The 15781-nt window shown below is 43.0% G+C and overlaps 1 protein-coding gene across 1 annotated transcript in view; it reads right to left on the bottom strand.

The window, feature by feature from the left end:
* The window catches only part of TBCD (tubulin folding cofactor D), a 111324-nt gene that overhangs the window by 26998 nt on the left and 68545 nt on the right, over nucleotides 1-15781 (bottom strand). The window contains exons 18-23 of the mRNA XM_088523440.1: nucleotides 12760-12840; nucleotides 11764-11837; nucleotides 10825-10942; nucleotides 9577-9637; nucleotides 8059-8081; nucleotides 1421-1452 (exon numbers count right to left, since the gene is read on the bottom strand). Coding sequence (XP_088379566.1) covers nucleotides 1421-1452; nucleotides 8059-8081; nucleotides 9577-9637; nucleotides 10825-10942; nucleotides 11764-11837; nucleotides 12760-12840 — 389 coding nt within the window. The remainder of the gene's footprint in view (nucleotides 1-1420; nucleotides 1453-8058; nucleotides 8082-9576; nucleotides 9638-10824; nucleotides 10943-11763; nucleotides 11838-12759; nucleotides 12841-15781) is intronic.

Raw genomic sequence — 15781 nt, 5'->3', positions numbered from 1 at the left:
GGAAGAGATATTCACGTAACAAACACTGCAAGCTTTCCTTATACAAGATTGAACGCAGTGATCCCATGAAAACCTGGTGCAGAGGGAGCACAGTCTCTTTCACCTACTCATGATCCGCTCAAACACGACCCAGATCAAACACATCCGCACTCGCTCTCTGACAGCTTTGCTGTTTGTGCAGGGGGTTGGCAGGGAGGAGGCAGAGGACAGAACAAGCTCCTCCACAAAGCCACCTTCTGCCTTCCTCCCCCACCACAACGTAATCTCTGGATCTTTCTCCGGGCTCTGTACACAGTTCCTTTTCTTCTTCCTTTACAATCGGCGTACTGGCCTCCCAGACTACTCTGCAGGAGGCTGGAGTTCAGTCCTCCCTGTGGTAATGTCCCACAGGCAGCTTCCTCTGCTCCAGCTCTGTGCTACATTACATGCCAGCCGCTTTGTTCTAGCATTTCTTTGCAGACAGTGAAGTACAATGTGACCAAAACCAAGTTTCTTAGGTTTCCCCCTTAGTTCTTGCTGCTTCTTTTGTGCTCTGTTGTGGTTGAGCACATCACCATCATTAGACATGCACGCAATCTGTGGAACATCCTGAGTTCTCCTACTCGGCCTACACACCTGGAGCGTGCCAAAGTACTGTCCTTTTTACTTCTCCAGTGCTACGAAACGGCGAGCTGCCTAACAGCTCAAACCCACTCCAGTAATGCGCAGATGCACCTGCCTGTTCCTCACGTGTCCAAACTCCCTCAGAGCCGGTGCCATCCTCCGGGCAGCTCCCACGTGTCCCTCATCACCTTGCTGTCGTGGTACTGGAGCTGCTGCACTCGCTGGGGCTGGACAGCACCTGCAGAGGCAGGGCCAGCACCTCGGCCATCCCCGTGCTCAGCCCTTCTTTGAAGCAGCCCATGAGCAGGAGGCTGTCGTTGCCATCCCTCTCCTCGCGCAGCCTGCCCGCATCCTCCTCCGCGTGATGCCCTTCCTTCTTACAGTGCTTCCACATACAACGATCGTCTAACACCTGGTGAACAACCCCCATCCTTTGGTCATGCATCCCCCTCCGCAAACCACTGCTGGTGATTAGATGACCTTCATCCTTTGACTTTGTGCACACATGTACGAGGATAAGATCACTCTTTACATGATCGCGTCTGTCTTGGCGGACAGACTGCATCTCTTCTGGAGAAGAACTGGAGTAAAGCAACAAAGGCCAACTCAGCCCTAATGAAAGCTCCCTCTGGGCACCAACTGAAGGAAAGAACGTGTGACGTCAAAAAAAACACACAAGACCTGCAAATTTAATTACCATGCATATACCCTATTTATGCATTCAATACAGTGTATTCAAAATAAACTGAAAGAAAGTAAACAGCAATTCATGAGGGCAGGCAGGTTTGGGGCATGCACACCACGCTGTGATACTCACCGGCTGGCCTCATTAGCTCTCCTCCTAAACCCCTGGAAAGCAGAAGCAGAGCAATGTGAGCAGACTGGGAAATAAAGAGACTTACAAACATCTTAGAATTAAAGCACCTTACAGAAGGCAAGCAACGCCTTCAGCTTTGTATTTGACCAACACTTAAATACTTCTTAAATCAACTTTTCTTTTGACTTCTACGTGATGTGTAAAAGACCTTTCTGATCATTTAACTTTGCTCTTCCAAAGATCGCAGACCTGATTTTCTAAGATTTATGTGAAAAATAAAAGACCATTCTTCCTGGTCCATTTGTCCTGCTTTACAAGCTCCCCAGATCTGTGGAACTTGCCACAGGCCGTTTCAGTCTTGCAGCCCCTACGAGCTGTTGACCTTCACAAGTGAACAGCGATGTTTTAACAAAATCCTCATGTTTGGGATGTTAAGTGCAAACTTTGCTTTCCAGGTCTCATTTTCACTGGTTTACTTTTCCAAGGAAATTCTTCAACCTCCTCCTTTTACCTTTTCCTCTCATTACAGCCACCCCACAGGTTATTTGGCATTCAGCAGCACAGGGAAGGTGGTGAAAGAGCCGACACATCAAAAAGGAGACAGAAATATGTGGGCTAGGATGGTAAAGACCTTCATGAAATGAGTGACCTCTCCAGCCCAGAATCTTCACTGGGCACTGAGCTGGCTACTGAACTGAGCAGGAAGCAGGAAGGGGGATCCTGAAAATTACAGGGATCCAGGAATTACAGTCCTTATCCTCTTGTCTCCAGGCAGAGAGGTGCCTCCTTGCCTCACGGAGCACTGGCCACTGGCGCTGTGAATATCCCCAGGTGCCACCAATGCTGCTTGGGGCATTCTGCTCGGTGCCACCCTCCATGGCTTCATTTTCCCATTTCTGAACCTTTGACCCCTGCCCTTCCTTTGGCTATTTCCTTACGCCTTGCTCCTGTCTCCACTCTGTGCTGCAGTCGTTTCCTCCCCGGGCCGTGCCAAGCCCTGCTTCACCCGTTTGTGCGGCCAGGCCCCGGCAGCGACTCCCACAGCGGGGCAGGAACAACAAAGGCTTTCGCCTTTATTTGATTCTCCAACTCATTCTTTTATACAAACTTCAAAAGCCTACACATTTTAAACAAGTTCTTCCATTTCACACAAGAAGGTGCCTCCGCTTGCACACAAGGGGTTTTTGGCTGTCAAGGTTATCAGTGGTTATTATCAAGGTTATTTTCCTGTTAATACAGAGCTGCCAACTCCACAGTGTTCTCATTAGCCATGGACAGCCATGGAGCAACAGCTCCTTCGACTGGAAAACTTCAGCTTTTGACAAAGGTATTGTCAAAATATCCTGCTCTTACACTTAATACTCTTATATGCAGCTCCACACAGCACTCAACAGGCTCAGTTTTATCACTGCAGGAAGCGAGCGGAGCTTGCACTTCCCTGTGCTGATAAGCGCTTGGTAGGATCTGCCCCACCTTCCTGCTGGCTTGTCTGCTCTCCAGCTTCTAAAATAATTTAAATTGGAAAACAAAGCCATGATGCAAGGAGTCGAGACAGTGGCAAAAATAGATGACTGATGTGGCAAGGCTTGCTTCCTCTTCAGCGTTTCTTGCCCTTCATTTTGTCCTCACCCATTTCTGGCTTTTTGTCTACTGTCTTGTTGTAAATGAGTGCAAAATAACAATCTTGTGAATTTGTTTGGTGTGCAGCAGACTCTGCTGATGCAAGGATTCAGATATGGACTTCTGCTCAGACTACAAAGCAGGCACTGACTCACAAAGGCTTCTCTTCTCCTCTTCTTCACACTGCCAAGAAGGAAGTCAGGCCACTTAAAGCTACTCTGATGTTAATAATTTGACAGCTATCCCTTCCTTTGGCAATGCATCAACTCAAGTTAATGTCAGAGTTTAGGGCGCCTCTGCAGACTGCTGGCCCGGTAGAAGAATGAAGACTGGGGACAGTGATTTGCATAATAAGATCTCCACATCATGCAAAAAGCATAATTAAGCCTATCTTTGAAGGCACTGCGATACTCTGCATTCCTGCTCTGCACAACTTCTCTGGTTATCTCCTGCCTAGACATCCCAGTACGGCTGTCCATACCTCTCATTTTCCCCCCGCCGCAGCACATACATATTTCTGACGCAGGAACTGGGAGTTGTATCATCACGCTGGATCTTTCCTCAGACAGTGTGTAGTTTCTGTAACACAACGTGCATCTTTCTATCGACTTTATCTCTCTCTGCTGTATTTCTCTAAATTAAAAAAGATATCAATCTAATGCAGAGATTCTGAATTGTGCTGCATGGTTGGAATTCTCTGTTTTTCCTTTCAAAGGCACATCACAGATCACATCACAGTCTCAGATGTGCCTGTTTCCAGGCTGGATGGTTAATGCAGGCTGTGACTGGATAGATGCAGCTCCCAGCCTTCCTCCCGTGCGTTCTGCCAGTGCAACGCTGCTGCTCTCTGAGCCCTCCCGCAGCTGCTTAGGGTGAGTTACACCTCACTGTGGAAAACACAATCTGAATAGATAAGCCACTGCAGAAGGGATCCATTATGCATTTTCAAATTACATAGGCCTGAACTGGAACAAACTGCAGTGCCGTTTCCTGTTCATGTAAGAGGTGAAGGTCCTTCATCCTTTTCTCTTTTTTCATTTCAAGCCTGATACTGGGGAGATGTTCAGGGTTCATCTTAAGGATTATAAAATCACTTTCATTGAAGCAGTTAGAACTGAACAGCATTCATGTTTTCACAAACATCTGAAGAGCAAAGATAAAATTACTGGAATATCCAGCAAGATTCAACTTCAACTATTCAACTCCAAGAAAGCCAAGAACACTGGCTGAAGCAGCATATTCATCTCAAAGAAGTTGATTTATCTGAATATATCCAGTGACCAGTTTCCACAAGAACTCTGTCCCACACTGGATCGGGGCATCGGAAAGGTCCAGGTTCTGCCCTCAGCGGCTTTGGAGCACAAACGGGCCTAAGAGGTGGCCCAAAGGGCGCTTGAGCACAGGGAAAACAAACTGGGGATTTAATAAAGCTCTTAGGGCTGCTCCTTAAAGATGTAGGGAGCACGTGGTGCTTAAGCTGAAGATCTTTTATTCACTCGCTGAATTACTCAGTTCCTCTGTTGTCCTTGCACAGCTTTCACTGCGTTTAGCCAACACAAGACTGCAAGTAAATTATGGGTCCTGAAGAGCTAAGAGTTCTCCCAGTGACTCCAATAGCAACAGACTTGGATCTTAAAGCTCCTTCCAGTGCATGAAAAATACTCCTGAAATTATTTTGAAAAAAAAAAGCTAAGCAATGGCTTATCCACAGAACTGTAATATATGTTAAAATTTAATAAATGTAAAAAATTGTAATCTTTTTATTAATGGCTCCCTTCTCCAACCCAAAAGATGTTATTACGTTGATAAAACTTTGATGTCAGTTAAAAAAGAGAAAAAGAACACCCCACAAAATTGACAGCTCTGTGCTATTTAGCAAACCCTTCAGAACATATTTCAGCTAGGTCACCAGTGTTACTGGATGCAAATAGTAATTTATATGTGGAACGGCTGTGAAGATGGACTTGTTGCAAGGCTGGAATCATTCTCTGATGATGTTTCTATGCTTGAAAAAAAAAAAAAAAACTTTTGCATAGGTGACTGCCAGGAAACACATTTGTCCTGAAACCATCGAGATTTGTTGCAACCTTAAAGGTCTTTGAAATGAGGCAAGCTGATCTCTGCCTGGCACCAACAGGCTGCCTGACTCGGCGAGGCTGGAACTCGGATGATGACAGCCCAACTCCAGCCAGCTCCTGTGCTCGGCGCGGGGAGCGTGGGAGCTGCCGGCAAACACAGCGGCATCCTCCCATCTCACGCACCGACGGGAACCCTGGAGGCCCACGAAACACAGATGTGCAGGGCAGCTACCTGGAAAAAGCCCCACATTCCTATGTGCTTCGTATCTATGCCTATTTTCTTTGGCCTGTTTCACATACTGTGAGATTCAGGATCACAAGAAAGAAGAAACAAAGCTTTGAATATCTATTTAGCTGAATATTTTCCTAAGAATCTTCCTTCAGATATTGCACTTTAAAACACTTCAAGAGAATTACTGTGAACAACTGGCACAAAAAAAGCTACTAACTGCAGTGCTCCAGTGCACAATATAAATCAGGGACCATCATCACTGTGCTCAAAGCAGCAGACTGACTTCTCATGCCAAAAAGGACAGCTTCTAGCAACAGATGCCGTATGAATTTTGTCTTAAGGTACTCATAAAGAATAATGTTAAAGTGCATAAAAGATAGCCCATTTTTTGTAATTCTGTGAAACTCTATGCACAGTGGGCAAATGAGCTGTGTGAGGGGCACAGTTTCACTGACATACCGTAATTAGTGGCCATTTAATCCCGAGAAATGAGGCCTGTATTACGAATTCAGCTGCAAGTGCACATGCAAATGGTTTAACAAACCAGCTCCTCAAGACAAACCAGTTGTCAAATGTGCCCGAATCCGAACTCCTGGAAGGAAGCGGAGCCGGGATGTGCCCGGACCTGCCTCCTCCTTTCTCGGCACACTCGGGTAAACCCGGAAAAGCCCCTGCCCGGGAAGGCAGCAGGCGGCCGACCTGCCGGGGCTGCTCCCGGAGCAGAGGGCAGGCGCTCCGGCGCCCGGCGAGGCTGCAAACGCGCCCGGAGCTCCGGGAGCGCCGCGAACGCCGGGAGCACGCGGTGCCCGCAGCAGCGTCGCGGCCACCACCCCGGCTGCACACACAGGCACAGCAGCTGCTGCACAGGGCACCCAGTTCAACGAAGGGCTCCAGTACAGCACTAGGGCTTTGCTCTTTGGATTTGATGCACATTTAAAGAATTCCTAGAGGTGTCGTAACTAAGGAGTTCACAGGCCATTTTTACAGGTTAAAATTCACAAATTACAACTTAAAAAAGAGAGAATTTTTATACTTTAGTTCCAATTTCCTTTCAGGAAACCAAGCCATTTATGAGAAGAGGTAGTTCAAAACATTAAAATCCATTTGGTGCAGGAAAAGATAGCTATTTTATTGCCAGAAGTGAAAGCAAAATGCCTAACAAACCTTTGAGATACGTGGCCAGAAGCCTTTTTATTTCACCGATTTAGAAAGACAAATTCAACATGCAGCTTTTCAACACTCCTATAAGCTGTTGTTACACTGAAAATTCCCGGTAGCAATTTCTCAAATGGAAATCTTTGGAATATTATGTGCAATAATTACTCATCATGAAACAAGTTTGGCTTGTTTCACTAAGTGCTTGCCCAGCAACACTCAAATTGCAAGCTTGTTTTTATAGCCTAGTTTATTTTTCTAGTCCAATTTTAAAATATCTTATGCATACCAATATTTTAAAATATGGATTCCGGTTGACATCTCTGTCTCAGCCTGAGTATTAGAGTAAACAGCAGTGAATCAGTTTTGCTTGGAGTTGAATTAGAAGTCTTATCTAGGATGAAAACATTTCTGTAGGCATCTTATAAATACCATTAAGTGCAAGAAGTGCACATTATGACAAAAACAAATTACACCCAAGCTCCACCCTGACATTAAAGAATTTATGGGAGCCAAGACAGCCACCCACAAAGACACTAATATACAGTATCAGCATTAAAACTATACGCCAGCAGAAGCTAACTTCCAAAGCAAAGTTCCACATCAGCAGGTTACCACCCTTGAAATCCCCCCACTTTTTTTTCAGAAGGTTTCAGGATATAAAAAAATTCACATTAAAAATTAAAAATTTAATTAAAAGTTACACACGCACACACACACGACATGAAAGGTTGTATTGTCTTCTGCTATGCAATGTGCAGAGAAGTCAACTACAGAATGGCTCAGAAGACCGAAGAGTTGGTTAATCAGAGGGAAAAACACTCGTACACATGAATAGTTGTTTCGGAATAGGGGTCATTCATTATGCTTTGATTTCCTTAAATCTAGGAACAAACCCTGAAGTCACATACCAGTTCTAATTCCCATTAAGTTAACAGTTACTTAAGGCAAGCTCCCTTTATTTCCTGGAAGCTTCAATAAATAGGAAACAAATAACAACTTGGGGAAAGCTCATTTACATTTTCCTTGGCTTAAGAATTGGAAAACTCTACTGAGCTACTTGCAATACTGCTGGACTAATCACTACAAAGGATGAAGAAAGTAATTAAATAACTTAACTAGAAGCTCTCTCTCTTTCTTTCTTTTTCCTCTCATTTTTTTTTGATTTTTGGACATATTAATTTATTAGTTACAGATCAGTTCCGCAGACTGATCTGAACCACACGATGACTACAGGACAAGCAAATAAAGGGGAAGAAATGCCCTTCTGAGCAATTACCTGTTACTCAGGCTGTGCATTAGTGCACACACTGCATTTCACATTCGCCCCTTTCTCTAGCAGTCTCTGTCACAACATTGGGAGCACTCCTGGCCACTTGCTCATTAACCCAACACACCTGCTCGTCCCACGCTCCAAACCCCCCGGCCACTACGAGGCAATGTTAGCTTTGGTACTAGGTGGGCAAGACTAAAGGGATGCCATGTGATGAAACGTGCTTATTTCTAGGCAATGCTTTATATAGGGAAAGGATTTCTTGAGTTTGTTTCCTTACCTGTACAACTGACGGCTGGAAAGCTATAAAAACAAAAGAAACAAACAAAGAAAAAATAAAATTAGCCAAGTTTTGCTGAAAAGATTTTTTTTGCTTCCCCTCCTCACATGCAATGGCTATATACTGTGTGCTATACTTTCTGCTTCAACAAAAAGGATTATTTTTAAAATAGTAAGATTTCTCAAAGGAGAAAGCTTTTTTTTTTTGAAGTATGCTATTCTGTGAATCATTTACTTGAATATAAAAATGCTATATATCCATTTGAACTTTATACTCAAAGCATGCATTCATATAACACAGTGCAATACATTCATAAACGAGACATTTTTGTTATTCCGAAGCCTTCATGGTCACCAAAAGCTAGTTTTGCTTTTTAAAATACATTTGGTTTCCCTAATTGGCCCTTTTTAAAACATAATACACTTCATTAGTTGAAAATTGGAAATCAGTTAGCAAAAAAAAATTTCAACATTATGGTATATCATCTCCAAAATCAGAGATGATAGGACTTTTCTATAATAATCACTGCAAAAAGATTTTTCTAAAAAAAGAATTTACATCAAAAATTTGTAAATTAACTAAGAAGAGAGAACAGTATAAACTGGATGAGAGTATAAGAAATTAGAGTCACTTTTGGGCATCATAACATAGAAAAAAAAATAATCAAGGACAAAGGACAAAGACTCATTCAGCCTGTAACAGCATTTTTTACCTGCACAGAGAATTAAGTGAGAATGAACGTCCTTGGAAACACAGTGGGTGAATAAAGGAGCATTAGCAACCAAAATGGGATGGAGGGACAACAGGTACTACAGAAAATGAGCAAGAGTCTCAACACAGATGTAACATCTATTTGATGTGGTGAAGAAATAGGAGCTAATAAATAAATAAATATTATTTGATTAGGCAGAGAAGTCAGGCAAAATTATCTCTGTAGAGGCATTTTTATGTCAATAAGAACAACACAAGACTCCATCAGTCTTGCCTAGAGATAAAGAAAATACACTTATCCAAACAAGAGTAGGAAATTAAAGCTTTATAAACAGGTAATTAGGATGCAAGGATTTAGCAACACGATCATGCTTTAAGAAAATAAATAAATAAGTAAAAAAGACTGTAGGAGCTCTCCACTCCTCAGAAGCTCTCACTTGGGCTTGGTTACCTTAAGATAACAGCCACACATTTATCCATACAGCCACAACATGCGTATGCATGTGCAGAAAAGATGGAAAAAGGGAAGGAAAAAAAAAAAAAAAGAGGAAAAGCACACAGAGTATTTCAGAAGTGTAAGCGACAGCATCAGAGAAAGTGGCATAGCTGGGAAGGCAGCAGGAGAGAGGAGAGGCACAAACACAACCGCGGAGCAGGGCGGGCGGCCAGGCCCGTGTCACCACCCTGGTCACAGCAGCGGCCGCTCTGGCGCTGGGGGAGCGAAAGGGAAAACAGCAACTGCTCAGCGTAAAGGCACGGGAAAACACAGCAGGGCAGCCTACATGCTGCACTGCGCTGCATACCAACCTCTTGGTGGATTTGTTTAAGTCCCTCCAGGGCTGTGTCGCTCAAGTAGTGTGTGACAGATCTGTAAAGGTATGCAGAGTTTGGAAGACCAGTTTCCTAATCATTTTCTACAGTTCCTACAGATAGTTCTTCCTCCATGACTTTATTGTATTTTCAAACAGAACAGCAGCTATTTCACTCCAGATTATTCTCAAGAGATATGCAATATTTAACTTTGAAAAGTTCAGAAAACGTAACAGCAACTAGACTTTGATATCTATTATTTGAGCTCACTTCCATATGCTTAACTTGCACAAGAAATGACAAGACTAAATTAAATGTGACCATTTCAGAATTTTTGTGCAACTGCATTAAAATGGTTTCCAAAGTAAAACAAAAAGGTTATTCCGGGAGTAGAAGAAAAGCTTTAGAAGAAAAATGACCAGTTAAGCCAGATTTTTAAAACAGATTTGTTTAGTATGTGCATATATACATATATATGTCTTTATGTGTACATATATATGTATGCAAATATATATGTGAATCCTACTGAACTGTTTGTTTACTGTCAGTGAAGGTTGCAATCTAGGATCTTGTTTTCCACTGCCTTGCCCCTAAACAGCTATTCACTCCTACACATGTCAAGCTAGCATGAAATTCTACTGCTAACCTGACCTCTAAATTCTGATTTAGTACTAGTTTTTCACCATTTTTCACAGATATCAGGATCACTCACAAGGAGCAAGAGGTAAACAAAGAAGTAAACTTACTACTTTAACTGGAACATAAGCAGAGGTCTCTCTCAATAGTTTTGTCACTCAGAATACACTACCAAAGCATAATAATTTTGTATATACATACAAAAATATATCTATATATACATGAACACACCCACATATACATATGCATTTATACACACAAATACATATGCATATTATCTCTGCAGCAGGACTCAACAGTAATAAATGTGTCAGTCCAGCTTGAGGAGCTGCAGAAGGAACCGCTGCAGAAACACTGTCCCCTGCCGAGAAAGTCCATCCCAGTGCGGCAACAACCGACCTCCCCTTCCTGGTTATTTCAGTTTAGATCTCAAGTCTGCAACGTTACCCAGTAAAACTGGAAGCACTGACATTACTGATCAAAACCAAACAACAATTCAAAGGGAAAGAATTTCTCCAGGAAAATGGAGATTTCTGTAATTATATTAAAGAAGCTTTCAATAGATCACACACGGAAGGAAAATGCATAATTGAGATAATGCACTTATACCTGTTATTCTCTTCTGCTAGTTTACACAGTGCCTGGGTGATCTCAGCACAGGCAAGAATTGCCCCATGGCGTGTGTGCAGATCCGTGCCCACTGATAAAGGAAGAAGTCTTGGCAAAACTGAAAAAGAATAGTTGTTTTTTTAAAACAAAAGCTACTGACAAATGACAGCTGCACATGATGTCTGCCTGGTAAAACCATTTCTAGAAAGTCAACTTTCTCAGTGTTACTTTAGAAGGATGTAAAGCAGAAATATATCTAGGCCATCAAAACCCATTTAAAAATACAAGCAAATCCTGTCAAAGCATACTAAACCAAAGCAGGATTTTTGGTTTTGTTCTCCTCAGTTCCCAGTATGGAGTAAATAAAATAGCAGGCTTGCTAGCAGCTTGCTAATAGTGCTTGCTAAGCACTGGTTTGACTGAGCAGCAGGGAAATGAGGCCAGTAGGCACTTCCATGGAAAGTGCCACCTTCCTAGCTGAGTGGGACAAGAAGGGATCGGAATTCGATTACCACAGAACAGCCAGAAAGGAATTCTGAAGGTGTCAGAGTGGATGAGACGAAACAGATTATCCCTCTCCACCATGGCCACATGAACGTCACATCAACCCAACAAAGGCAGGAATTTGAGAACTAGCATCACTGAACTGTTGCAACAGGAAGGCACCCAATTATTCTTATCTCCATTGATAGGATCCAGTGCAGCAAGACATCTACCAGGCCTTCAGAGAAATGTATGTGGTATTATGTTTATCGTACTGCATACAATAAAAAAAATGTTAAAAACAGCCACGGTGCTGTGCTGTATGAGGTTGGGGGGGAAGTCTTATGTTTTAATCAAGCCCCAGTGCATGTTGGTGCCTTCCTTCCTGAAACACCTGGGTAGCAGAAGTCAGAATCCTGACAGGGCTGGCTCGGCAGGACGGGTTATTGCACTTACCCACATGGGCCATGTACTCAGGAGCCCGTGGCGTGAGGTTGTGTAGAGCTTTGGCTGCAAGTTCTCGAATAACGCTGCAAATGGCAAAACCATTTTAGCAACTGTAGAATTATAGTGGAACTAATGCATTAAAAATATAACATGGGGAAGGGACTGCTGTCCAGAGTGAGAACCAAGACCCCAGTACTATGAAAGAACACAGCATTCTCTGCTCTTCTTCCTGGCAAAAAAGCCAACCAAATCGAGGAGCAGAGCAAGCAGCCTACAAGTAGCTTTTGGCTATAGGAACAGAACATATTGCTGAAAGAGACAAAGAAAAACACAAGTGGGGACGGTAGAACCCGAGGGCTCATCCTATGCACTGGCAGGGACACCACAGTAAACTGTTATTATTTCTCGTGATGCAAACTATTATCAGCATTGATACAATCTCACTGGTGTTATAGGTGCACATTTTAATCTTCATGAATGCTGAATATGAGTAAGCTCTATCTCCATGCATGAAATCCACTTTAATTATGATAATTATATGGTGATGATGTTTACCCTTCACATATGCTAGGTAGTATATAAACGTGGTTTTGTTAATCTCTCAAAAGATTGAGGTCATCAGAAATTCACAAACGAAGTGGCATCAGCTACTACTTGTCCAGTTTCCTCCATATTAAATATTACTCCTTTTCTATTACACTAATGCATTTTAAACTGTTATCTTTTGTGGAAAATAGTCATCCCAAATTTAAGAAAATTACTCCAAACATAGTCATAAGGTGATATCATTCTAAAATTGCCCATGAGTTAAGTGTCCAAGAACAACATACCTAAGTAGTGTTCATCTAGCTGCTCTGCCAGAGTAATACCTTTAGTTGCTACAGTGACAAAAATACACTAGAACTTTTTTTTTTAAGCAAAACACACACAAATAAATCAAGGAAAGTATTGCATACAAAACAGTAAATTCCTAGATATTAATATAATTAGACTGCATCATCTTACCTATCCCAGTGGTTAATCTTCATGTTAACTAAATGGTCAATCATTGGTTGCGCATACTCAGGAAAACCAGCAATATACACACTGAGGAAGACACAGCCATGTGAGAGAACGGAAGGGAGAACAGGACCAACATCTCTGCATTTAACACAAGCCACTGTGATCATTTCAATCCTCTTGTTTTTAAAGCAACAAAAATACCTTCTACCAAGTGAGATGCAGCTGACTCAGGATACAGCACAAAACATTTTACATTTGTTATGAAGATTTAAATCAGCTTTGGAAAACTTGCAGTTTCTCTATAAAAATTACTACATACACAAAAACACGGACAACAAGAGCAAAAACACTTTAAATAATCAATTCCTATTGCTAAATTCTAGAGAAATGTGGAAGTGTTATATTCACGTACGTAATTATTTTGGACTAAAGAAACGTGCTATTAGGGTAATTCACTGTACATGGAAAAATTAAGTTATGGGCATGTGTCTCAAAGGACTTTCCAAAACTGAAAATGGGTTTTCAATTTGTTATTTGGAAAAATCAAATATTTACAAAAGCCCTTTATGACAACCACATTGAAGCCGCCAAGCCAAGCCCTCGGAGTGAGGGACCAGCAGAAGCCCTGGGCCGGCCACCTGCACCAGCAGCGGGGCCACCCCACCACCGGACGGCTCGCCAGGCGGCTGCGGGAAGCCAAGGGCACGGTGCCTTTTCCATTCATTTCATATTCTCAGCACAAAATATTCTCAGTGAGGTAGCCAGTGGCTAGCACGTGTTGGCAGCAAGTTGACGCAGACAAAGGGAGGAAACTAAGGCCACGTGCATTACCTCAATTTCACCTTTTTGGATCTTTTCAGTGATTACATTTGCAAACATAACGATGGGTGTTTGCAAACAACGCTGCTGCGTGTTTCATACATGAATAGCCCTCTTGACAGCCCTTCTGCTGAGATTCTTGTCCACCTCCCTGTTTAGATCAAGAAGCTTCTTCCTTAATCTTACTTTTATCCTACCCAAGAGTCCTGACAGTCTCCTTATTCACAGTTCATACAAAAGAGGTTTCCTCTATTTTCATCCTCAGAATAGATTAAGATGTTTGAGCTCAATTTTCCAAAGAATGTCCAAAGAATGTACTTCAAAAGCATGGAAAGCCGTCGTGAAAGGCATCCATCAAAATATCTGGAAGGATATAAGCTACCGATACCAAGATATTATAATGAGAACAATCCAAAAACGATTTCTAACACCACTTAAGAATTTTGGATTGTGGCAATATCCAGATGATTTCTTGGGTGGAGGGAGGAAGGGAATATATGTGTGTGTGTGTGTGTGTAAAATCTGCTTCTTTAAAGGCACATTGATGCACAATTATCGAGTCTCTAGCACTCAGGGGGAGCTACCAGCGCAGACATTGGTACCTCCATAGCCTCCACTCCTGCAGTGTCCTCGTGCTGGCCACCAAGTGTCCTGCACTGTTTGACTGGGATGGGGTAGGGGACACAGAGCCCCTGCTCTTTGGGTAGTCACATCCGGACTAGGAAGCTCACAAAGCTTTTTTTTTTTTTTTTTTTTCAAACTACATCAGCAATTATAGTGCCTCAAGGCATTCCTATCCAAACGGCCCATTCCTCCTACCACATCCCAATGGTGAAAGCTCTCTGTGCAGCCAAATACAAGCTTATGCTCTTCTGCTTTGATGCTGCTCAGACAAAAATAAGGAAATAATTAAGTATTGACCCAAATAATTACACTGTGCCAGAGAGCAAAGAGGAAGATTTTTAAAAGCAATGTAGTGAATGACAAATACATCACAAAGAAGAGTCTGACAAATAACACTGAATATGGTTTCAAGGAATCACACTATTAACTGGATAAATTCTTGATAAAGATTTAACAAATTAATTATTTTCTTCTTTAACTAATATTCCTACATGAACTCTGGAAATTGGAACAACAGGAGTAATAGGTGAAAGCAAGAATTTGATAAAAATAAAACTTCAGCTCTCAAGAATGAGAACACACTTAACCTCCAAACCAAAATTAAAAACAGCAAAAAGCCATTCGTGTCAATTCTGAGCATTTTCTATTTTCCACTGGTACAAATGGCCAGAGTTTCCCGCCGTCCTTCGCAGCGGCCCTGCTGCAGCGGAGCGGTGCTCCCAGCCATCCTGCCGGCCCACGCGGAGGGAGAGCGGGGCTGGAACGGGGAGGGAGGACGGGATTATGCCCCAAAGGGTTCACATGGAGGACTAATAAAAAAAAAAGAAAGAAAGAAAAGAAAAAGGAGGGGAGAGAGGACTGCAGTGAAAACCCTCTCAGAAAACTGGGAAGTTAGGAGGCTGCTGTTGGAGCCCAGACTGACCCTGGTTGCTATTTCTGCTCTCCCTGGAGTCTGATCGTTTTGAACCTTTGTAACCTTTCGGTTTCCAAAAGCAACACCCAACTCCAGAGGGCAGTTTATCTCACCCATCTTAGACGGGGCTGACTCAGCTCCTGGAGGTGCCTGTCTCTGCGCTGACTACAGAGAGAGGCCAGACTCCTGGGGTGCCCTCGGTGTGCCCAGCCCCTGGCCGTCTTCCTCAGCGCAGGAGGAAGTGCGTCCTGGGGCTCGTGCAGCCCCGGCGCGCTCGGCTCGCCCCGAGCACCCCGCGTTCTGGTGGCTGCCAGCACAGGACGCAGGGTCAGTCCAGAACACATCACTGCTCTCGCTATTGCCCATTAAATTCTCTCAACGCTCCACAGTTTTTATTCTGGTTCTTTGGGGTTTCTGTTTTTCCCTCAAACCTCTTGCTCCATATCATGGTCAGATTTTCACTGAGCTATCTATGAAAAATATGAGCATTCATGTTGAGAGTCTATGCTCAGGCAACAAATTCAACAGCATATTCAACGAGAGCAAAGTATTTCTTTAAATAGGCATTCGTTTATATTCTACCCCCTTAAGAGTCAATCCATCCTACCACCCTTGCCTTTTTGCTGCATCCCTTCAGTATCCCCGGCTCTTGGCTAATCTTGACAAGCC

This window comes from Tinamus guttatus, unplaced genomic scaffold (assembly GCF_059628265.1).
Source record: "Tinamus guttatus ecotype Peru unplaced genomic scaffold, ASM5962826v1 Tinamus_guttatus_pri_ptg000188l, whole genome shotgun sequence".
Classification (NCBI taxonomy): Eukaryota; Metazoa; Chordata; class Aves; order Tinamiformes; family Tinamidae; genus Tinamus; species Tinamus guttatus.
Note: the sequence above shows the minus strand (reverse complement) of the source record. Positions and strands in the feature narration are given on the sequence as shown.